The following is a 25,471-nucleotide window of genomic DNA, read 5'->3' as shown; positions in this document are numbered from 1 at the left end:
GCTTCAGGAAGCTATCCGCAAGCCTTCGGAGCGCAGCAGGAGTTCCCGCCGGGCTCCGAAGGCTTGCGGATAGCAGCCTGCAGCCCAAAGCCTGGGGAGCGAGGCGCCTGTCCTGCGAAGCCAGAGGAGGAACAGAAGGGTCTCCTTCTGATCCTCTTCCAGCTTCGCTTGAAGGGGCGCTGCACAGTTCTCCCTCTCTGCGCAGTGCCTCTCCTTTGTTCGCTGTCTTGGCTTGTGCCATAGCCGCGTGCAACCCCTCAAGCAGGGAGAGGTTGTGCGCAGCCTGTATGCTGCTCTTTGGGGCTGGGGGGGAAATAAGATTTTTTTTCTTGATTTCCCCCTCTAAAAACTAGGTGCGCCCTGGGGTCCGGTGCGCCCTATGGAGCGAAAAATACGTAATTTAAAGTTCTCCCAATGAAGAGATGTGAAACAATTATCCAACACATGCTTTACCTTAACATACAATTGACGGGAAAGCAAGTATCCAGATTATGGAGAGTTCTTAAGTCTATTGAGAAACAGAAGTGATGGGATGCTGCTGGAACAGCAATTTTTTGACCTGTGGTAGATTCAGAAGTACCAGCCTGCTGAGTCTGAGAAGCGGGTGCTCGGGCATTCGAGGCTGAAGAGAAAACAGACAGCGTATTTTCTTTTAAGATAGATGCTGACACATTCCAAACTTGAGAGCCCCTGCTGTACAAGTTCTAATGAAAGTAAGAAGCTTTTGAATTTTTTTTCTGGACAAAATTTAGTTTTCTTTCTTTTTTAATTGGGTTTTATAAACAAGAATAATATTATACAAATAAGAATACCAAGTTTTCTCATGTCATTTGCGTATCACAAAAACAGCATAATAAATGTGGGAAAATATCTACAACATGCGTTTCATTATTAGTGGTCAATGTATAAGTTCTTGGTTTATGAATTGGTTTAAACAATTAGGAAGAAGAAGAAGAACAAAGGGGGGAAGGGGGAGTGGTGAGTGGGGTGGTTATACTTCTATTATTCTACTTAGTGTGTGTGAGGGGTTGCGTCAGCGTTACTTGTATGGGTTCTCTTACTATTCACTTGTTTTATTTCCTTGGTGGTGAGAGAGGTTGGGGGTGGCTTAGGGTGTGGTTGGTTGTCTTTGGTTGGCTGTAGTGAGAAGTGTTTTTGTGTGAGAGAGGGGAGTGAGTGTGTATTTCTGAATCAGGTTAGCCATATTGATCCATATGCCGTTGGTGGATCCTTGTCATCTTGTTGGGCTGTGTATGTGATAAAGGGGAGCCATACTGGGATGAAGGATTCTTCTTCTATTTGTCCATGTGTCAGTTTCAGTTTATTGGTTGGTTTTTCTAATATGGCTATTTCCCATACTAAGTTTTTTTCCCTTTCTAAACCTAAATGTTGAACTAGCTGTACAGCATCATAGCCTGTGGCTAAACACGGCTGATGACAATTTGAAGGTAAGTCACGTGGTGCAGACTGGTCGACGTGGCAAACAAAAAATAGCATACCAAAAATAGGTGTTCATATTTCAAGCAGCCTTCACACATTGGCCCTACAGTGGTACCTCAGGTTAAGTTCTTAATTCGTTCCGGAGGTCCGTACTTAACCTGAAACTGTTCTTAACCTGAAGCACCACTTTAGCTAATGGGGCCTCCTGCTGCTGCCGCGCAGCCGGAGCACGATTTCTGTTCTCATCCTGAAGCAAAGTTCTTAACCCGAGGTACTATTTCTGGGTTAGCAGAGCCTGTAACCTGAAGCGTATGTAACCTGAGGTACCACTGTATCTTGCAAAGTGGCCACCAGCTGGGGGCTATGCTCCTGCATTCTGTTCACAAGGGAAGGGAGCAGTGCTTAAAGGTAAATGGACCCCTAACCATTAGGTTCAATCGTGACCGACTCCGGAGTTGCGGCGCTCATCTCGCTTTATTGGCTGAGGGAGCCGGCGTACAGCTTCCGGGTCAGGTGGCCAGTATGACTAAGCCGCTTCTGGCGAACCAGAGCAGCGCACAGAAACGCCGTTTACCTTCCCGCCAGAGCGGTACCTATTTATCTACTTGCACTTTGATGTGCTTTCAAACTGCTAGGTTGGCAGGAGCTGGGACTGAACAACAGGAGCTCATCCCCATCATGGAGATTCGAACCGCTGACCTTCTGATTGGCAAGCCCAAGAAGCTCAGTGGTTTAGACCACAGCACCACCCGCGTCCCACAGCAGTGCTTAGACCCAAGCAATTTGCTTGGATACAAATATCTGCCCAGTTCTTCAACTGCAGAGCTAAACCACACATCATGTTCACAAATTTAAAACCCTACATCGCCCGCAGTTCACTGGTGGACCGCAGATAACTCTCTCCCTTTTACTGGAGTCTTCAGAATATTTTAAGTTGCATTACTGTATAGTGAATGATCACCCATTTCCTTGCATCAGTTTACCATGCAATCATAAAGAAAACAGTATTTTGTGGTAGATATGACAGTTGTAAATTTATAAACATTTGCTTTGATGTGCTGCCTACCTTTTTTCTGTGCCTTTGGGTTCTTGTCATACTGAAGACTTTCCACTTCACTGTCTGTCGCGTCATCTTTTATGGAAGGAGAATGGCTAACCCGGGGTAACGCATTTTGAGAACCAGGCTCAGGACTCCTTTTTTGATCACGCACTGGAGATGAAGCTCTTTTCACATTTTCAGACTCAACCTTTGAAGATAACTGAGGCTGAACGAAACAATAGTGCCTAGTTTAAAGATGTGATCCTCGGATGAGGGGGAGTATAGAAATTTAATAAATAATAACAATAACTTCATTTCATGCATGCGTAGCAGCAATAATATTTTCTATTTTTATTTGCATTTTTAAAAGTATATAAAAGGGAGAACAATTGAGTTGTACCTGAGAAACTCTGCTATCTTTCTGAAGAGCTACTGATACCCCAACAGTGGGAGCCATATCCAAAGGGACAGGTGGCAGCTTTTGCCGGGCTCTGTTAGGTGGGACAAGAATATATGCTCCTTCAATTGCTACTGGATGTTGAAGGATTTCCACACTTCCTTTCTTCAACAGCCCAGTTAAAAGTATTTCAGTGCTTCCAAGAGACTGGTCCCCACAGCAAAGATGGATCTATGTTTCAAAAGGGTATCATGAAAGTGACTATAATGAGCATTCAGTACAAAAACGCTTACACCCAACCAATGACATCCAAATGGAAAAACTATGTCCTTTTAAAAAAATACTGTGTTTGTAATGGATGCTGGAATAAAATAAGCCAAAGAGCCTTCTTTAGAAGGTTATCCAGACTGCCTAATCTTCCCAGACTGCCTTATCCTCCGAAACCCTGTATTCTTCAGGTCAAAACATAACAAGAGGCTCCAAGTGGTCATGTTTCAGTACACGATAAGCCACAACTCACAAGCTCACAAGCTGTAAGGGGGAAGGAAGAAGGAAAGGCCAAGGCGGAGCATTTTCATAGCTTGAGGGTGCTCCTTAATCCATCTTTGTCACTAGAGGCACAACTGACATCTGGGGCTAGAAATACCTTCTCCCAGCTTTGGCTGGTACATCTGTTGTGACCAGGATAACCTGACCACGGTGGTTCATGCAATGGTAATCGTAAGAGTTGATTACTGTAGCATGCTTTATATGGTCCAAAAGCTGCAACTAGGACAAAATTCGGCAGGTTACTGGTAACGATGTTAATTTGCTGAGAGAGATGCATTGGTTGTCAATTTCCTACCAGGGCAGGCTCAAGGTTCTTGTGTTAATTCACAGAGCCATAAACAATTTGGGTACAATGTACTTTTAAGGACTAGCCTAATTCTTTATGCTGTACCTCAATTACCAAGATCCCCTGGTGGGGTACTTTTGGTGTCTCTCTGCCATGCCCCTGAGGTTTGGTTGTCCTTTACCAGGGATCATGTTTTTAGTGTGGCAGCTCTGAAGAACTCCTTGTCCATAGAAAAGAAAGTCTAGCAAGCTTTCTTTTAGACATTCTCTAAAAACTGAGCAGTTCATATTATTTTACCAAGCAGTTTATATGGATACTACTGTAGTATAACTTCTTATGCTGCCCACTGCCTTGTTTTTCTATTTTTATGAAGGTGTAGCTCAGAAGTAATAAAATTAACAACCTATCAAAAAAGTATAACAGTCCTTAAATTTGATCTGCCATAACACACTAAATTCTTATGGTAGCCTCATGGTCTCTTAGCAATTTGGACTGAAGAGGAGTCACACACTTCAAAACAAGATGCAACAGCTAAATCGTTGTTTACCAGAGAGCAGAAATGGCTGCTTACCTTCAACTTTGAGTGAGCAAAAAAATAAGCTCTTAGAACTTCAATGCTGCTGCGTATTCTAACAGATGCTCTTTCTGGCTCAAAGTTTGGATTGATCAAATCAGTGAATGGTTCGTTGGTAACATCATTGCCCAGGAGTGAATAGTAGAAGAAGAACTCGGGCTGTCGTTCTGGAAGTTTCATTGTGGTAGGTATTAACTGTTACAAAGAAAGAGCAGAAAAATGCAAACAATAGGTCCTCAACACTGCTCATATGAAGTTGTGAATGTCCATGTCTATTATCAAAAGTGCTGTATTCCAACATCTATTCAAGTTTTAAATATTTATCATGGATAACATCAAAAGCTAAGGAATTCCAAGGCTGGGAAGTTGTCCTTGCTCACTCTCCCAAGCTCCTCCCATCATGAGGGCAACACTGTACCTTGGAGGTTTATTTAGATTTTTAACAGCAATAAAGGGAACAATCATTCTTATACAAAATCAGGGGGTTATGAAGAACCACCAAGTCATACTGCAATGAGACATGATTTTTCACATGTTGACCATCCAGAGTCTGAAAGCTCCACCACAGACGAAACCAGATTGGCATTATTACCTGTTCTAACTGTGTAGCAAATGCAACAGTGACAGACAGAACAAAGTAGTCTCTGCAATATTCTGCTGGTCCAATTTGATGGTATCCTTCCTCTTCGTTAAGCACTGCTGCAAGATTTTTGGGATCCAACCCAAGTTGTTGAAGAGGTACTTTAAAAAGAAAACAAATGCCTTCAGTTGTATTCTGAACAAAATAAAATCTATTGGGAGCTGAAAATATACAGAGATGAAATTCAGAGAGGACAGTGTCTTTAAAAAATCCTATTAGCCCTGGGCTAGTAAGGGGCTGAATAAACCCCATGTCAATCTAGTCAACAGCTACAACAGGGATGGGGGATGTGCAGCCCTTCAGATGTTGCTGGATTTCAATTCCCATCATCCCAAACCTGATGAAAGTTGGAGTCCAACATCTTGAGGACCACAATTTCTACATCCCTGACCTACACAGATTTCATATCAAAGCAGATGAAAGGACAGATGAAAGGACAGAAAACAGCTATGCAAACCCTAACTCTCCACTTTTTAATACTTTATTTGTCTGCCCTGCTGGCATTGATAGTCTATGTTTAATGATAAGGATTCACCTTCCTGCTTTTTTTTGTAAGAAGAAAATAGTATCATATCAGTTTCATGAAAACCAGAGAATAACCATCTGTACAACCTGAAGTTATACCACACATACGCAACACCTGTGTTTTATTTGTCTTATGTTTTTTACACAAACTTGCCCAGAAGTGTTGGACACAGCTAGTAAAAGAATAAGTTAACAAAACAGAGACAGAAACAAGGAAATTAACTGTTTACAATATTCCACTTAACCAATGTACTAATCTTGACAACAAAATTTAAACAAGCTTTAGGACAGAGAATCATATGAAAAATAAGGGGGAAAGATGAAAGCTTAATACAGAGTAAAGATGAAAACTTAATGTAGAATAAAGATGAAAGGTGAAAACTTAATATAGACCAAAGCTTTAAAATAGGATAACTGAATACATTGCTTTTCTGTCTTCAATTAATTACTATTTTTTATCTAGAAAAGCAGAAAAAATATAATCAAATACATACAGAGAAAATAAAATAACAAAATATAACATATAAAATTCACAAGTGGTTAAGATATAAAAATAATTCTTTATGTAATAAAGTAGGAATGGAGAACCTGTAGCCCCCTTGATGTTGCTGGGACTCCAGCTCCCATTAGCTCCAGCCAGCATGGCCAATCATCAGGGATGATGGGAAGTGTATTTCTACAGCATCTTGACACTGACAGATTGTCCACCTTTACCATAAAAGACTGGAAAAGAACCCTTGTAAACCACTCTGATACAGGATGGGCCATTAAGATTTTTAATGTGAATATTCAAATGTTCTTAGCCCTGAAACTTTGTCAAAATGAGCAAAGATGAAATCACTTCAACTGTCAGAAATCAAGTATCAAATCTCTCAGACTTCAGGTTTAAAGGATCAAGTTTTTCTGCCCAACAGAACTCCAAAACCCACCATCTGGAGCCAGGTGCAAAGTAGCACCATGAGGGTAGGTATAAATTTAGAATTAAGTAAGGGAATACTGCTGAGCAGATGCTCAGCCCAAGGATTTGTGATCAGAACAAAAGAGGAAACAAAGCAGAATACAGAGGATTTGTACAGTGAATTTGCCAATACTAACCAAGGATATTTTAGGATCTCCATCAACTTGACGTAACTGCAGAATTCCCACAATTTTCAGAATATAATAGCGTTTGGTAACGTGTCCATTATTCTACTAACCTGTAACATCTCTGGGAGGTGCGTCCTTCGCTTTAAAGCCATCTGTGGATGCCTTAGTATCAGTTTCTAGCATTAGACTGAGTTGCAGCTCAGATTTAAATTTTGTGTATCTATTGCTCAGTAATGGATACCATTTTGGCGGCTGCAGAGATTTGATTAAAACAAAAAGCTGGGTGAAAGCACACTTACAAAATTATACATACACGGTATTGTCGTCAAATAAAATCTCTTTCCAAGTTGGCTACGTTTTACAGGATCTTACATTTAAAGTTAAGCCTAAGACAAAGAATAGTTGTGATCATACAATACTGTTACAGCAGAAGTGAAATTATATCATGTGTACATAGACAGTTCTCACCTCAATTTTCAATTTATTTTTTAAAAAAGGGAAAAAAGAGGACAAGACTTTGGCCCTAATCCAGAGATCTGAGAACAGAAGTAATACTCTCTTTCCCTAGTAGACAGATGATTGCCAGAGATAATCTGTTTAGAGGCAGAGGGCATGACTGCCCTGGCTTTAGAACTCCTTGTCCATAGAAGGGCTCCAAGAGCACATAATATGTTCACCACCTACAGCTGAACTTTATATATCCAGAATAATTCTGCACTTGACTCTGCTGCCATCTGTTCATAGAAATCTTAATTCCCTCCATGAAAAAAAAAAGTTTAGAAAAGCTAGTCATTCCTCCCACCAAAAAAAAGTACAAAGCAACTATTTAGAGCATGTATCATAGGTTATTATTTGCTTTAACCTGCTATAGTAGACAAAGGCATATCCATTAAATCCCTTTAGTAAATAACAGCAAGAAATTTATCTGCTACAAACCATGGCAGATCATCATCTTAATGGGCAGGTCATTGACCTGAGCTTTGTTATAAGGTTATATAAATAAATATGCAGCTGCTCAATTTTTTCTTAAATAGCCAGTCATTTTAATGACTGTTCTGTGCTGTTTTTAATTTATTTAAAATTTTGTTATAGTTTTATACACTGTCCTGGTATTTTAAGATAGGACTATATTTAAATACAGTGGAACCTTGGTTGTCGAACGTAATCCGTTCCAGAAGACCGTTCCACTTCTGAAACATTCGACAACCGAGGCTCAATGGGTGGCCGGAGAATTCAATTGAAAAAATAGAGAAACACACCTTGGGAGCCATTTGACTTCCAAGGCGTGTTCGAAAATGGAAGCATTCACTTCAGGGTTGTTGGCATTCGAAAGCCGAAACATTCAACTTCCAAAGTGTTTGACAACCAAGGTTGCACTGTACTGCCATAATACCGGCCTGCCCACAGAGACAGGAGAGGACCAGCCTGGTTACCAAACAGGAAGAGGGATGGGCAACGCAGTGGAAAACTCAGAGTGGGAACAACAGCTCTCTGCTGCCTTGCCCCTCCATGTAACCAGCAGCGGTGCATAGTTTTGGGAAACCAGGTGAACAACACCGACCCACCAGCTGATATTTGGTACAGCTCAGACACGGGTTTACCACCCCAATGAACAAATATGTCTAGAATTTGCCATTCAATAAGAGAATGAAAATTAATACCATTTAATCTGGCATATCTGATAAAGGAGCACACATTCATTTATTGTGACGTGTTTAAGCCGGGTTCCATACAATACCTGTTTCTTCTCTTGAGCAACTCTCAAATCTAGTATAATGTAACCTACAGGCTCTTTGGCGGAAGAGAGAGAATCCACAGAAAAGCATTGTAACTTGATAGGTGTACGCTGTAATCTGCAAGGAAATGAATATGCAATACCATTAAGGCACTGGAAGCAGTTACATAAGCTTTTGGCTCCCCAATGGTACACGCAACATTTTTACTGATAAAACCACCTAGATATTATCTGAAACAGTAGTAAATATTTTAATATATATTATATTGCAAGTATTTCTTTTCAATAATAAGGAAACTTTAGCAGTTAACAAGCGCATATAAAATTTTCCAACCTCTCAAATAGGCTCCAGGTATATGGCAACAGTTAAATATAGGAAAGCTGGTTACTTTTTTTGGAGGTGAAAACACAAAAGCTTAAGACTGCTCTTTTTAGTAACTATCTGAGCTTTCTAGCCAAATGCTATACAGAAAAGGGGATGAAATACACCCATAAGTTTTCCAGTACAGTTCAGGCTAAGTTATTTATAGTCATTCTTTACAAGATTCTAAATACATGCAACAAGCACACACTCAAGCAATTCAGAAATCTTTTGAGAAAATAACCTGTGTTGGTGAAGTGCTTTCCTGTCAAGTTCCCAAGCTAACTCTGTGGCAAATTCAGGTTGATCAATATGTTCTACAGGGTCTGTAGCTAGAGTTTCACCATCAAACTTTGCTTCTACCACAAGCATATGCTTTGGACGTTTTGGAAAGTAACGCCCTGGAAAAGGAAAAAAGCACATTTATTAGATAGCGCCTTCATAAACAGCTGATAGTATACTATTTAGGGCATGATGTAGCTGCTTAATAATCACAAACTCCTGGGCACATTGCAGAATCTGATATATAATCAAAGGCTGTTCCTTGGTTACCTGTACAAACACATTTTTCAAAGAGCTGGCTCAATTCTGCATTGGTACACAAGAGCACAAAAAGAAACGGGAAGTAGATCACAACTAAAATTGCTTGTGTGCAGTCTGCAGTGCACAAGAACTACACAGAGCAAGAACTACACCAAGAAAGTGACTGGGTCATAACTGGCAGTCACTTGTGTGATGGCGTGGTGAGTCATGGGAAGAGATTTTGATTTTCTGACAGCGAGCATGCTGACCCTCCAACTTTCCACCTGGAGGGAAACATTAAAAGGTAAGGAAGAAAGGCTTAGGATAACTCACAGCGTTTAGTTCAGTTCTGGCACACCAATTCCTGGGCTCAGAATTCTGTGTATGCCAGTTACTGAATCTCCTGACTGTAGTAAAAAAATGAGGCAGATCTTGCAAACTTTAAGTCTATGAACTTCTTTAAGTTACACCGTGCTATACACATATCACAGCTGCAATTCTGTTCACATCTGGAGCTCAATGGAACCATTAGTAAATATGTGTGGAGTGTTTGTTTTGATCTGTGTGGATCTATCTACTGATGGAGAAGAAATAAAAGGCAAGTAGAAAGGTAAGTAGAGAATTTTTTTTCGACCATATGTTTAAATATGGACTAATTTCATATTGCCTTAAGTTTTCATTATATCTGCACTTAACATTTTCACCAGTAACATTTTAATAATTGTCATTCATCACTATGCTACAAGCCACAATAAACTAGATTGTTGAAGGAGAATACAACGTACATTTTAATATCAGGTTAAAATTACTATGAACAAATCAACCAATAAAAAATTGCTGAAGCCAACATTTTAATCTTTTTGAAAGTTAGATGATGTATAAGCAGAAAATAAATATACATACATTGAGAAATACTTGTAAGGACCACAATATGCTGGAGTTAATGGATTATTTAAAAAAACCTAAGCACTCCTAATTCTAATGCATCACAAACAATGTAACAAGAAGTACCAGCTACATATTGCTTCTTTGAGAATATGTACATAAGATCCCCAGGTGTCCTGATTTCAAACTCTGCTCATCTCATGCCTATCTTTAGAATGACATGGTACTGGTTTCCACAGAAATCTTACAACAATGTTTTCCTGTGCAATACCATACTATTCTGAGAAGACAGGCAATGTCTACTGTCATAACTCAGTACTAAATTTCTGAAGCAGTAGCACAGGATTATGAATCTGACTACATATGCTGTTTTCGTGCCATCTATTAATCCTATTCCCCTTATACCTGATCATTCTGTTCACAAATTTCTCCCTTCCTTTTGCCAGCTTTTATGTTGTAAGCTCCAGAACTCTGCCACCGAAATGAGAAACTGAAGCCTGCAAAGAATTTACAATCTTGGATCTGAAAGTCTTAGTTGTTAGCTCAAGGACATGATGGTAAAGTGGGACAGTTAGCAATAGTTGTAGAAATGCTCAGACATGCTCTCTCCCGTTTCCATTGCTTAATGAGCTGAAGATGCAACTCTGGTACTCTATATTTTCAAAAGAAGAAGCAGGAGCTCTTTCACCTGGTGTCAAGAGCATGCAAAAACCTTTCCGCTTACAGAGATGCCTTATCAGACACTTCCAAATATAAAATCACCCCACTGTCTCCACATTCATTATTTACACAACCAACCGCCACAGGGTAAGAGATATTTTGGGCAGACTTAGGCTACAATCCTATACATACTGACCTACCTAGGAGCTGGTTAGAGCGTGGTGCTCACCATGCCAAGATTGCAGGCTCCATCTCTGTATGGGGCAGCTGCATATTCCTGCATTGCAGGGGCTTGGACCTAATGATCCTCAGGGTCCTCTAACAATGCTACGTCTTGCTGAATTCAAGAGGGACTTACTTCTGAGCACAGGATCACACTGTTAGGGGGCTCAACTCTCCCAAAATTGAAGTCCACCCTACAAGCATGGGTGTATCCAGGGAGCTGGGGGGGGGCGGCTGCCCCCCTAAATCAAGCAAATAAATAAAAATACTTAACTGACCAATTGCATCACAGATAACTTGGTTCTTACCACTCCTACCGGGGTGTGGGTGGGTGTGCTATTTGGTTGTTGTTTTTAGTTTGATTCCAAATATTGTGGTTTTATATTTTGATTTTGTTCTGTGAACTGCCCTGAGACCTCCAGGTATATAGGGCGGTAGCAACTACTCTATTCCAAACTTAAAAATGGAAAGCGTAATGCTGGTGGTCAACAAAAGAGGTTTAAAGACTCTCTCAAGGCAAGGATGAAAGGGAGAGACAAGCTAAGAGGAAGGCACATTTGGCAAACCCCCCCCCCCATGATCAACTCCCAGTCAGAAACCTATGTCCCCACTGTGGAAGGACATGTGGATCCAGAATTGGCCTCCACAGCCATTTACGGACTCACTGTTAAGACCTTGTTCATGGAAGACAATCTTACTTGGCTACTAGTGATCGCCAAAGAAGAAGAAAACATAAATTCAATAAATTATAAATAATAATAAAGCCTGTCCCTCCCCCCTTAAACAATTACAGCAGACGCTAGGCTTGCAAACGTGATCCGTGCGGGATGCACGTTCACAACCTGCAGCATTGCGTCTGCGCACGCGTGGGTTGTGCTTCTGTGCATGTACAAAGCACAATTTAGAGCTTCTGCGCATGTGCAACAGCTGAAACCCGGAAGTAACCTGTTCCAGTACTTCTGGGTTTTGACAGGCCCGTAACCCGAAAAAGCGCAACCCGAAGCGTCTGTACCTGGGGTATGATTGTACTGGCTATGCCCATGCCCACAAGCTGTTGTTGTTGTTTAGTTGTTTAGTTGTGTCGGACTCTTCATGACCCCATGGACCAGAGCACGCCAGGCACCTCTGTCTTCCACTGTCTCCCGCAGTTTGGTCAAACTCATGCTGGTAGCTTCGAGAACACTGTCCCACCATCTCGTCCTCTGCTGTCCCCTTCTCCTTGTGCCCTCCATCTTTCCCAACATCAGGGTATTTTCCAGGGAGTCTTCTCTTCTCATGAGGTGGCCAAAGTCTTGGAGCCTCAGCTTCACAAGTAAAGGAGGGTAAAGCAGCCGCCTTACATGGGGGCTCACACCTTGAACCACCTGCCCCAGGTTCAATCCCAAATCTCCTAGCAGAAGTGGGAGAGACCCCTTGCCTTAAAAACCTTTGGGAGCCGCTGCCGGTCAGTGTAGGCGACACTGCCCTCAATGGATGGGCGATCCAACTCCCTTTAAGGCAGCTCCCCAAATTATGGGTGGGGTGGAGGCATCCATAGATGAATGGGTCTCAGATTTTCTGACTTTCCTTTTAACACCCCCCCCCCGCCCGTTCCCTGCGCCTTACCTTCCAGGATAGAAACCACAATCAGGAGCTGGTCGGCCCTTGTTGTGCCCATTCTCCTCCAGGCGGGCTCTCTCTGCTCTGGCAGGCAGGGCGCAAGGCTCTCGCGAAGCTGCCCTCTCCGCTCCCGGTCCCCACATCCAAGCCAGTGACGAGGCCGGGCCCCAACGCCCTCCTCCTCCTCCTCCTCCTCTCTGGTCCCGCCGGCAAGCTCCCCTTTGGCGCCTCGGGCGCGCTTTCAAACCAGCCGCCGCCGCCGCCGCTGCTTAGCAACCGGGAGGCGGAAAGGCAAAGGACCCGAGGCACAGAGAGACGGGGCGGGGAGGAGACAGAGCGGCGCTTCCGGGATGCCGCTTCAACTTCCCGACGCTGCTGCCTCGTTGTTTCCCTCGGGGGAAGGGGAGGGAGGAACGGGCGGCGAAGCGCGCGCGCGCGCTGCAGCGCCACCTATGGGAGAGGCGGTGGGAAACGGGAAGAGGTTTCCGAGGGCAGCGCGGGGAAACGGGAGGCGAGGAGCGCAGGGATGCCGAGGGAGGGAGGGATTGCAAGGGGAGCAGCTCATTTTGCGTGCTATCTGCTGATCTCACTCCCCGGGCCCCGTGTTCATACCCTCCAACATTTTATTTTATTTTAGTTTCTGAATATATATATACCGCCCTATGCCCGGGGGGTCTCAGGGCGGTTCACAGAATAAAATCAAGCTATAGAACCACAAAATATATGATAAAAAATAAAAACCACCACCCAGTAGCACCCCCGTCCACAAAAAAAATCCACATTTCTCCTATGAAAATAGGGACATCCTGTTCCATCATGAGCATCATTTTATTATTTATACCTCGCCCATCTGACAAATGCTCCATCTGATACAGAAAAATAGGGGTGGTTGGTGTTTGCTGTCCAACTCCCCAAGGGACCGAGCCCTCAAAGTCCATGATCTGTCAAAGATGAATGAATGGAGGCAGGAGGCAGTGAAAGCAAGGCAGAACTTTGTTTTTTCTGTTGCAACAGAATTCCGTCCACTCCTTGCAAGGAGGCAAAAAACGTCTCTTTTAAGGGTTTGCCTTTTTGCGTGGAGAAGAAGAATTAGTTCCATGCAGTTTATATTTCGCTATATGAATAGCAATTTCCAGGATACATGGAACAATCCGTTTCTTTGGAACCTGAAAAAGAAAACAGAGAATTTTATTACGGCATATTCCTCATAAATATGTTCCGTTTGAACTCGTTTACATTTATATGAACACTATTGTTATTCAAGTTGTATTTAATTAATAATGGTGGAGGGAGAGTGGGGGTGGGGGGGTGGAAGTAAGCACAAATGTTGAAAAGCCATTGAGGGGACATTTTAACTTCCCAGGATACAGTGCTACCTTGGGATGCGAACGGCATCCGTTCCGGAGCCCCGTTCGCATCCTGAATGGAACGCAAAACACGGGTCGTGTTTCGTCGCTACCGCGCATGCACGTGACGTCATTTTGAGCATCTGCGCATGCGCGAGCTCCGTTACTTCTGGGTTGCCGTGGAGCGCAACTCGAATGCGCTCAACCTGAAGCACATTCAGCTCGAGGTATGACTGTACTGGGAATGCAGGAACACAGGAACTTCAAAGTGAGACTGCAACCATTGACTTACAACTACTATTAGAGCTTCTCTTGTGGCATTTTAAAATATGATGCTACAGATATTAATTGGCTTGCCAATGCCAGGATTTTTGTGTTATCAACATACACGGTTTTACGTTTTGTTTTTTTGGGGGAATCACTACCCCCATCATTCTGCCCGGACGCTGAGGTCAAGCGCCGAGGGCCTTCTGGCGGTTCCCTCATTGCGAGAAGCAAAGCTACAGGGAACCAGGCAGAGGGCCTTCTCGGTAGTGGCGCCCACCCTGTGGAACGCCCTTCCAGCAGATGTCAAAGCGATACACAACTACCTGACATTCAGAAGACATCTTAAGGCAGCCCTGTTCAGGGAAGTTTTTAACGTGTGATATTTTACTGTATTTTTGGTTTCTATGGAAGCCGCCCAGAGTGGCTGGGGAGGCCCAGCCAGATGGGCGGGGTATAAATAATAAATTATTATTATTATTATTATTATTATTATTATTATTATTGTAATGTGATTGCCACTCAGTGCTTTTGCTGCAAGAAACTAATATGGCTGTCCCTCTAGAAAATTTATACCTTTTGGCTCTTTAGAATGGGTACATGTTAACAAGCAACCCCCACTCCAACCTTTATGTCACTACTGCTGTAAGATAGTTACCACTTTCATCTCCTCTGTCTCACAGTGGGTGGATCTACACACAGGGGAAAAAACGTTATAAATAAGTCAGAAATTAAACCATTATAACAATTTTTTTAAAAAACTCTATGGGAAATCACTTATATTTTTTTTGCTCTCTGGCACCATCTGGTGTTGCATGTTTATAACGCATTCAAAATGCTGTTTCTTGAGTAATGTCGCTGAGTCCAGTGTAACAATCATAATAATCATAATAATTTATTATTTATACCCCGCCCATCTGGCTGGGTTTCCCCAGCCCCTTTGGGCGGCTTCCAACAAAGACCAAAAATACACTAAGATGTCACACATTAAAAACTTCCCTGAACAGGGCTGCCTTCAGATATCTTCCGAATGTCAGGTAGTTGTTTATCTCTTTGACATCTGATGGGAGGGCATTCCACAGGGCGGGCACCACTACTGAGAAGGCCCTCTTCCTGGTTCCCTGTAGCTTTGCTTCTCGCAATGAGGGAACCGCCAGAAGGCCCTCGGTGCTGGACCTCAGCGTCTGGGCAGAATGATGGGGGTGGAGACGCTCCTTCATTTATACTGGGCCAAGGCCATTTAGGGCTTTAAAGGTCAGCACCAGCACTTTGAACTGTGTTCGGAAACGTACTGGGAGCCAATGTAGGTCTTTCAAGACCGGTGTTATGTGGTCTCGGCAGCCGCCCCCAGTCACCAATCTACCTGCCGCATTCTGGATTAGTTGTAGTTTCTGGGTCGCCTTCAAAGGTTGCCCCACGTAGAACGCATTGCAGTAGTCCAAGCGGGAAATAACTAGAGCATGCACCACTCTGGCGAGACAGTCCGCGGGCAGGTAGGATCTCAGCCTGCATACCAGGTGGAGCTGGTAGACAGCTGCCCTGGATACAGAACTAACCTGCCCCTCCATGGACAGCTGTGAGTCCAAAATGACTCCCAGGCTGCGCACCTGGTCCTTCAGGGGCACAGTTACCCCATTCAGGACCAGGGAGTCCTCCACACCCGCCCACCCCCTGTCCCCCAAGAACAGTACTTCTGTCTTGTCAGGATTCAACCTCAATCCATTAGCCACCATCCATCCTCCAACCGCTTTCAGGCACTCGCACAGGACCTTCACCGTTTTCACTGGTTCTCTTTGTTTCCCCCACTCATTTGGGTTGCCATCACTTTTCATAGGTTTGTGATGGCACAGAAATGTCACGTTGGCATGCATGGTCGGTCCCCTCCCCCATGTTCTCTTAACAATCCTGTGAGGTAGATTAGACTGAGAGTTGCTAATGGCCTCAAGGTGACCCACTGAGCTTCATAGCCAAGTGGTGGTTTGAACGCTAGCTTCCCATGTCTCAGTCCAGCATTCTAACCACTGTACTCTTCTTGTTCACGTTGTTCCTAGTTTTCATTTCCTTCCGATTGCCTCTTCTGCTGACTTGTTTCAATGCTGCAAGAGGAACGGTGGGTTTAATTTGCAGTCCATTAAACAACACCCACCCCAGACCCTACCTTTCCCATGCACTTTAAGTCCACAGTTCTGGAGTCATCTACCTGTGAAGAGCTGCATTTGTTTCTGAGGGGAAGCAGGATTCATCCATACCTATATTTTCTGCATTTTTGTCCATTCATCATCCACAAATATCCGCAGTGCACACTTAAGTGATATTGGGACAATTGCCCACTGGTTTCAGATAATGAATATTTTAAATATATAAATAATAGATAATAATGCTAGTGGTATTTAGCCAAGAATGTCCACATGCTGCTGTTTCATTGCTCATGACGAGACATCTTGATTGTACAGGGAGACAGAAACATCAGATTTTATTTGAATGTTTTCGTGTTAGGGTCTGATAGTTACTGCTGACAGAGTGTAAAGGAGCCCATGTTAATTCACAGCAGACAATTTGCTTTCATTTCCACAATTAATTATGCCATGCTCTCCCTGCCCCACCCCACTCGTAAACATTGTTATATGAGAAGCAATTGTACTGTCTCTTCCAGGCGTGTTTCTAATTGTAGCCCTCTATAAACAGTATTGGGACGCGGGTGGCGCTGTGGGTTAAACCACAGAACCTAGGACTTGCTGATCAGAAGGTCGGCAGTTTGAATCCCGGCGACAGGATAAGCTCCCGTTGTTCGGTCCCTGCTCCTGCCAACCTAGCAGTTCGAAAGCACATCAAAGTGCAAGTAGATAAATAGGTAGCGCTCTGGCGGGAAGGTAAACGGCGTTTCCGTGCGCTGCTCTGATTCGCCGGAAGCGGCTTAGTCATGCTGGCCACATGACCCGGAAGCTGTACGCCGGCTCCCTTGGCCAATAAAGCGAGATGAGCGCCGCAACCCCAGAGTCGGTCACGACTGGACCTAATGGTCAGGGGTCCCTTTACCTTTACCTTATAAACAGTATTAATAGTGGGATCATTTGTGATCACCACTGGCGGAGGAACGGGGGGCCGGAGGGAGCGCACTGCCCCCGCCACCATCGGGGAGGGGGGGTACCATCATGGCCGCCGCCCCCAGACATGCGCCCCTTACCTCCCCACCTCGCCGGGTGGTGCGCCCCCACGGGCGGTGTGCCACGCCCCCAGGACACACGCCACACCCCCGGGATACACACCAGCCACGCCCCTGTCTGCTCTCCGCCCCCGGTGCCAGAGCATGCATCTTCACCACTGGTGACCACCCCAATATCAGTATAAGGACATGAATGCATAATAAATAAAAAGCCTGTTGGGAAAGGCCCTAGGAGTTCTCCCATGAAGAAAAGATCTGAATATTTTTGGCCAAATTAAAAATCATCTTCAGGTTAGGGATGTACACTGACCATCATTACATGAGGGCAGGTTACTTTGAAAGCCAGAAATCCAAACATGTCCTGGCCTTCCTCAGATTCCCATATACCACAGTCTCTATAGCTTAAACAGTGGGTCCTATCCTCCAAATTCAGCAGCCTCAGTTCAAAGCCATTTCTGGTATTAAATCCTGAGATCTAAGACGTCACTCCAGTTTATACTACAGAGGTACTTAGGTTCCTGAACGGCTTAGTTGACAAACAAATCAGCTCCCGAACACCACAAACCCAGAAGCAAGTCAGCATTGTTTCTGAGGCCAATCAGCCAATCAGAAGCCGCGCCTTGGTTTTCAAACATTTGGGAAGTCCAACGGACTTCCAGAACAGATTGAGTTTAAGAACCAAGGTACCACTGTACTTCTTTTAATTTACTGGTCATTTTTGAGATATCACTCTATAACGGCTGAAGCCCATTCTGGTGCCAGATCCCTGTGAAGTTGTTTTAACATTTCTCCCCCATTAACTCTACAGTTCTTTTTGCAGGAGGAACTTAGGGAGCTTGCAGACCCTCCAGGTGATCCTATTTTCCAGGAACAGTCCCAGATTCACAGTAGCCGTCCCACTTTCTGATCTGATGCCTGAATGTCCCGCTTTTCCTTAGGACATCCCTATTTCATTGGAGAAATGTTGAAGGGTATGTACTTGAGTGTCATATGGGTATCTATTTTTCCCATCCAGCCCATCAGGGTTTACAGAAGCGCCTGACTTTAGATGCCACTCATGCAGCTGAGAAACCCCTGCTACATACTTTAGTTGGAATTATATTTCTAAACACACACCCCCTCTCCAAGTACATGATGTGGATCCAGCTGGTTTTCATGTGAGGAGTAGAAGAGCTCTCAGATTAAGTGACCATCACTGTCTGATGGTGTCTCTTCTTTGGTAAAGAATTACAGACAAACTCCAGCACACATCTCCCTAAGGATAGCAAAGGTTGGTATTTTTTGTAAGAACAATGAATCAATTCCAATCCAATTTCACTTGTCTCTCTCCTTTTCCTCCAAAGCCCCATCATGTCTGCAACACCACATTAAAATCTTTCTACTTAATTGACTTAATTCTTTTTTTAGTGCATGCTCTGTACAAATTAATAACACTATGTTACCCATTTAGCAGTGGAATTAGAATCACAGCAGTTTCTTTGTGCATCTATCATGGAAAAATCAAATTTGTCAGTAGCATCTAATATCACTCATCCACTGCCCTAAGCTTCATTTCCCTTCAGCTCACCACATAATCCTAAAAGGGAGGGCTTTTAAAATTTTCATATATACAAATTATCAGTTGCATTATAAAGAACATATTCAATAGAAGATGCTAAATGAAATATTTACAATCTGTCCTTTACCTCGAAGACATCATGTATTCCTTTGCGGAATTAATTATCCCCTAAATATGCAAACTACAACTGACATGTTATTAAAGACTTTAATTCACTGGGTGGTTGCTGTTTTTCCATGCTGAAGTTCCTGCATTAATTAGGAATCTTTTTCTTTCTTTCTTTTTTGCCTATTTTCCACGATTTCTTTTTTTTCTCTGCAGAAATCTTCCATGTGCTTAAAATTCAGTTCTTGTGTGAAAAGATTCCATCACTCAGCTTTGTTTGTCCATCTTCCAAGGCAATAATGCCCACTCACATTATAAAGAGCTCATAACTCACTTACTCTCAACAGCCAGAAGCAGCATGGCCAGATACTGGAGAGACCTGTCAGGAGTAAGCATAGACTAATGGTATCAAATACAGTGGTACCTCAGGTTACAGACGCTTCAGGTTACAGACTCTGCTAACCCAGAAATAGTACCTCGGGTTAAGAACTTTACCTCAGGATGAGAACAGAAATCGCGCAGCAGCGGCACAGCGGCAGCGGGAGGCCCCATTAACTAAAGTGGTACCTCATGTTAAGAACAGTTTCAGGTTAAGAACAGACTTCCAGAACGAATTAGGTTCTTAACCCAAGGTACCACTGTATTAGAAGTCACCCCAGAACTGGCCCTACTAAACATCTTCCAAGATAATAATGCCCACCCACATCGCAAAGAGCTTATAACCCACCTACTCTCAAATAGTATGTGAAACAGCTTTATTAGAAAAGCTAACCAACAGACTGAAACTGACATGGGGACAAATAGAAGAAGATGCCTTCACCCCGGTATGGCTCCCCTTTATCACATACACAGCCTAACTAGACAAGAAGAAGAACCCACCAACAGCATTCAAATCAATCTGTCTAACCTGATCCAAACACACACACCCCACTCACACACAAAACCAAATTTCACTATAGCCAATCAAAGACAATCAACCCCATCCTAGGCCACCCCCAACCTCTCTCACCACCAAAGAAATACAACAAGTGAATAGTACAGAGAACCCACACAAGTGATGTTGACACAAAACCCCACACATACACTAAGTAGAATAGAAGCATTGCCACCCAACATCACCCCACTCACCATTCCCCACTCCACCTCTTTCCCCCTTTTCTTCCTAATGTACCACTAATGTCTCACAACAAATGAAACTCATCTGTAGAAAACGCAACTTGAAAAAGGAGACATTGCACATACTTTTGTAAAGTAAGAAATCCTTAATAAAAATATATATTTAAATTTTTATTTTTAAAAAAACAACCACCGTCTTGTTTCTCCAATGGCCCCATGGGCAATAGAGTCATTCCGCTGGGGTCTAATATCACCATCCTCTCCTTTCTCCCACCTCAGAGTCAAGTATGCCAGCCTGCTTCCAGGTGTGCTGGAATAACTGACCCAGCCTGTGCCAAGATTGTCTGAGAAGTGGGGTAGGAGTCCTTTTGGAATAAAGTTATAAACTCAGACAGAAAAGCAGCTGGTACTTGGCAGGGGCCCCCTAACCAGCTTAGCCCTCTGAGGCCTGGGGCAAGTGTACCCAGCTGCCTCCCCACCTGTGCATGGACCTGCCCAACACCATCTTGCCAGCATGGTGTAGTGGTTAAGAGCAGTGGACTTGTAATCTGGTGAACCGGTTTCGCGTCTCCACTCCTCCACATGCAGCTGCGGGGTGACCTTGGGCTAGTCACACTTCTCTGAAGTCTCTCAGTCTCACTCACCTCACAGAGTATTTGTTATGGGGGAGGAAGGGAAAGGAGAATGTTAGCCGCTTTAAGACTCCTTCGGGTAGTGATAAAGCGGGATATCAAATCCAAACTCTTCTTCTTCTTGCAAGTTATCTTGAATTGCTCTTTTCCATACTATCCAAGACATCCCATAACTTCCAACATTTCTCCGATGAAAATAGGGATGTCCTATTCAATAATAATACCCTGCCCATCTAACTGGGTTGCCCCAGCCACTCTGGGTGGCTTCCAACATATATAAAAACAAAATAAAACATTAAACATTTTAAAAAACCTTCCCTTTACAGGGCTGCCTTCAGATGTCTTCGAAAGGTTGTCTACTTACTTATCTCCTTGGGCCCGGGGGTCGCATAACTCCATCCCCTCCAACATTTTTCTAATGAAAATAGGGATGTCCTAAGGAAAAATGAATGGGATGTGGGTGGCGCTGTGGGTTAAGCCACAGAGCCTAGGGCTTGCCGATCAGAAGGTTGGCGGTTCGAATCCCTGTGACGGGGTGAACTCCTGTTGCTCGGTCCCCGATCCCGCCAACATAGCAGTTCAAAAGCACGAAGTACAAGTAGATAAATAGGTACCACTCCGGTGGGAAGGCAAACGGCGTTTCCGTGCGCTGCTTTGGTTCGCCAGAAGCGGCTTAGTCATGCTAGCCACATGACCTGGAAGCTGTACGCGGGCTCCCTCAGCCAATAAAGCGAGATGAGCGCTGCAACCCCAGAATGGTCCACGACTGGACCTAATGGTCAGGGGTCCCTTTACCTTAACCTAAGGAAAAATGGGACATTCTGGGTTCAAATCAGAAACTGGGACTGTCAATCCAGGACTGTCCTTTGAAAATAGGGACACTTGGAGGTTCTGACTTCCAGATTTGTTTGAGGATGGATGAGAAAAAGTTGTGACCTTTGTAAGGCTAAAGATAATATATACAGTGGTACCTCTGGTTACATACTTAATTCGTTCCGGAGGTCCGTTCTTAACCTGAAACTGTTCTTATCCTTAAGCACCACTTTAGCTAATGGGGCCTCCTGCTGCCGTCGCACCACCGGAGCACAATTTCTGTTCTCATCCTGAAGCAAAGTTCTTAACCCAAGGTAATATTTCTGGGTTAGTGGAGTCTGTAACCTGAAGCATATGTAACCTGAAGCGTATGTAACCCGAGGTACCATTGTATTAGCTATTAAATGGAACAGTGCAGCATAAAATCATGAAGGGTTCTGAGGCTCCTGAATTATATTGTGGTATGAACATTTTTTGGGATAAAGCCCACTTTGCCAAATGCACGAGTCCGTTTGCTGCACGTTTTTGAGCATTTCACTTTGCCGAGAAATACCAGGCAGAACGTGGCTCTCTGGCTTCCTTCCTGTAAGACAACTACCATTGCACTGGAACAGCCCCTTGGTCTGCTGTGCTAGGCACATTTCTATCACCATGTTCCTGATAAAATAATTACTGTTTCACTAGTGCATATGTGTTCCGTTCCGCAACCTTGATCTTTCCCCCAGCTGATCTTATAATAATTACCATCTAAGAAAATCGCCTTTGTGAGACATTTGTGTACAGAATGTCAAAGGACTGCATTTCAGCACTTTAGCTAATGACATTATGTTCCCATTTAGGATGTGATCCAATCCTTGCAGAAGTCAATAACTTGCTAAAGCAGCGTTCCTTGGTCTTTATGAAATCCATTTCTCTCTTTCTCACATTCACTCTCACACCTGTAAACTTATTAAATCTTCCATACACTCCCAGTGTAGAAACCTAATCAGTCCCCTGTGCAACTCAATTCTCGATTCTCAGCTGGAAAATTTGTCCCTTTTTAATGAAATATTACCTTTCACTGGGGAGGGGCGGACGTAAATCAGGGAATGGGTACTAACCCAGGACAACCAGTCATGGGTATATAACAGAATATGATGTGGTTTGCTAGTGGTAATTGCAAGTTCGGAAAGGCAAAGTAAAGAGTGGAAATATAGATTGTTATACCTTTAAAATATGCATTTCTAAGTTCCTTCCAAAGTTCCTCTATTCTCCTAGCATAAAAAAAGACTGCACATTTGGATTATTTACAAACTCTTCAAAGGTCAGGTTCATGTGCTTTTCCATACATCAGTCAAAAAACATAGGCAGTAAAACTTGGCTTAGTTACAGTGGTGAAAGTTCCTAAATTATTGGTAGAGGAACTCAAGAGTGGCTTGTAAGAGCCATTCAGTCTCAGAGCCTCGGGCAGACTGGGGTACAACAATAAGCTTGATTACCTTCCTGTCAAGGTCAGGGGGAGTGGCCTAGCTAAGCCTGGCAGGACAACTTATTCTATGGCATTAACCCCTTCATGCATTAATTAGATTGAAGCATGTTGGCTATAGGAGGCTGGTAATCCCACAGTCTTCCTATGTAAACCAGACAGAGCATGATGCAGTCCAACCCTGCGCTGCACCTTCAAGATGGTTAAGGGCAGGTGACTGCTCCTACCAGCTCCTGGTATGCTTTGGCATGCACAAAGCCTTATCTCAGTGCTGGCTGCAAGGAACCAGGTCATTTCCAGAGGCTGGCAATCAGAGCAGGAAATGGTGCTGCCTCTCAGCTTCCTCCTCCTTAGTCTCAGTGTTGTCCTTCTAGGCCTCAGCAGGGAAGAAGATGGAGACAAAAGTAGAGTTAGTTGGCACCATCTACTGTTTGGCTCCCTGCCTTCTGCCCCATCAGTAGTACAGTGGTACCTCAGGTTACATACGCTTCAGGTTACAGACTCCGCTAACCCAGAAATAGTACCTCGGGTTAAGAACTTTGCTTCAGGATGAGAACAGAAATCATGCTCTGGTGGCGCGGCAGCAGCAGGAGGCCCCATTAGCTAAAGTGGTGCTTCAGGTTAAGAACAGTTTCAGGTTAAGAACGGACCTCCGGAGCGAATTAAGTACTTAACCCAAGGTACCACTGTAATGAGTGGCAGCTGCCATTGGGAATGCCCAATTCCAGATGTTGTCTCTCATTAGCCCTAGCCAGCATGGCCAGTGCTCAGAGATGATGAGATTGATAGCCCAACAATACCTTGAGGGTCACAGGTTCCCCATCCCTGCTGTGGATAAACCAATTCTACCAAAAAAGAAGAAGAAAAGTGGAAGGGTGAGAAGAACAGGTTATTGTGCTGTATAATATTTTTTTTGACTGCTACATTCAAAGAAAGGAACAAAGTAATTGACATTTAGACTGGGAGGGTGTGGGCGGCTCATAAATTTACACTCAGCCCATAACCCTATTGATTTTGAAACTGACAAAGTGCATTTGAGTTCATGATAAATAGTTGAGCAGTATGAGATCTTAATAAACTTGATTAGAAAAGTCTTCAGAATGATCAGAGTTTCTTTAGGAGTCACAGCGTTTAGAAAGCCTTTCATGGCTGGTTACATAAAATTGTAGAAGTTTATAGAATAAAGTACAGCAGCTAAACACACAAGATAATGTCAATTAATCTTCTTTATTGGCATAGAAAAAGTGCATCGTATACATGGATCAGAACACAATGCAGCTAATGAAACATAGTAGGAGATAAAGGTAAAGGTAAAGGTACCCCTGCCCGTACGGGCCAGTCTTGACAGACTCTGGGGTTGTGCGCCCATCTCACTTAAGAGGCCAGGGGCCAGCGCTGTCCGGAGACACTTCCGGGTCACGTGGCCAGCGTGACATCGCTGCTCTGGCGAGCCAGAGCCGCACACGGAAACGCCGTTTACCTTCCCGCTGGTAAGCGGTCCCTATTTATCTACTTGCACCCGGAGGTGCTTTCGAACTGCTAGGTTGGCAGGCGCTGGGACCGAGCAGCGGGAGCGCACCCCGCTGCAGGGATTCGAACCGCCGACCTTTCGATCGGCAAGTCCTAGGCGCTGAGGCTTTAACCCACAGCGCCACCTGCGTCCCTTATAGTAGGAGATACTTTAGGGTAAAACTGTCCAGACATTGGGAGGTATGAAAATGGCTCTTAGGACCTATGGTGATGTTATTTCATAGTGTCACTCAAAAATCTTGCCACATTCTACACATCAGCATCCCTACAATTATTCAACAGATGAGACACCCTGGAAGAGTCAGTGTGATAAATCCCCTTTCAATAAGGAGGCCAGATACTTATCATATATTTTTGCATAAAATGGGCAATAAAATAAAACGTGTGTGATGGATTCTACCTGTTTGGACCACAAGGGCAGTATAGGATTTTCGAGAATCGACCTTGCAAAACAGCAGGCAGGTAGACATTAAATCTTGCGCAGGAAAGAGATGGGGACCGTGAAGCTGGTGTAAATATGGAGTGTCCTGGCCAAACAAGGGTGGAATTCCCAAATTCCCAATGGGGAACGGCTGTGCTGCTAAGGGTTTGGAATTCAGTCTCTAGGATTCTGGATTGTCTGAATGATTCCAATTGTGGGAGCATAAGCAGAGGCTCTAATGGGACGTGGGTGTCGGTGTCGGTTAAACCACAGAGCCTAGGACTTGCCGATCAGAAGGTCGGCGGTTCGAATCCCCACAACAGGGTGAGCTCCCGTTGCTCGGTCCCTGCTCCTGCCAACCTAGTAGTTCGAAAGCATGTCAAAGTGCAAGTAAATAAATAGGTACCGCTCCAGTGGGAAGCTAAATGGCGTTTCAGTACACTGCTCTGGTTCGCCAGAAGCGGCTTAGTCATGCTGGCCACATGACCCGGAAGCTGTACGCCAGCTCCCTCGGCCAATAAAGCGAGATGAGCGCCGC

General features: G+C 43.9%; 1 protein-coding gene across 1 annotated transcript in view; it reads right to left on the bottom strand.

The window, feature by feature from the left end:
* Window positions 1-12,864, bottom strand: part of CEP120 (centrosomal protein 120) — a 39,237-nt gene extending 26,373 nt beyond the window's left edge. Inside the window, exons 1-9 of the mRNA XM_079995394.1 lie at window positions 12,527-12,864; window positions 8,877-9,033; window positions 8,275-8,389; window positions 6,647-6,788; window positions 4,878-5,026; window positions 4,283-4,480; window positions 2,880-3,107; window positions 2,507-2,705; window positions 454-622 (exon numbers count right to left, since the gene is read on the bottom strand). Of these exons, the coding sequence (XP_079851520.1) occupies window positions 454-622; window positions 2,507-2,705; window positions 2,880-3,107; window positions 4,283-4,480; window positions 4,878-5,026; window positions 6,647-6,788; window positions 8,275-8,389; window positions 8,877-9,033; window positions 12,527-12,578 (1,409 nt within the window). The 5' untranslated portion in view covers window positions 12,579-12,864. The remainder of the gene's footprint in view (window positions 1-453; window positions 623-2,506; window positions 2,706-2,879; window positions 3,108-4,282; window positions 4,481-4,877; window positions 5,027-6,646; window positions 6,789-8,274; window positions 8,390-8,876; window positions 9,034-12,526) is intronic.
* Between the last annotated feature and the right edge of the window lie 12,607 nt (window positions 12,865-25,471).

The sequence above is a fragment of the Podarcis cretensis genome (assembly GCF_951804945.1).
Source record: "Podarcis cretensis genome assembly, chromosome: 11".
Classification (NCBI taxonomy): domain Eukaryota; kingdom Metazoa; phylum Chordata; class Lepidosauria; order Squamata; family Lacertidae; genus Podarcis; species Podarcis cretensis.
Note: the sequence above shows the minus strand (reverse complement) of the source record. Positions and strands in the feature narration are given on the sequence as shown.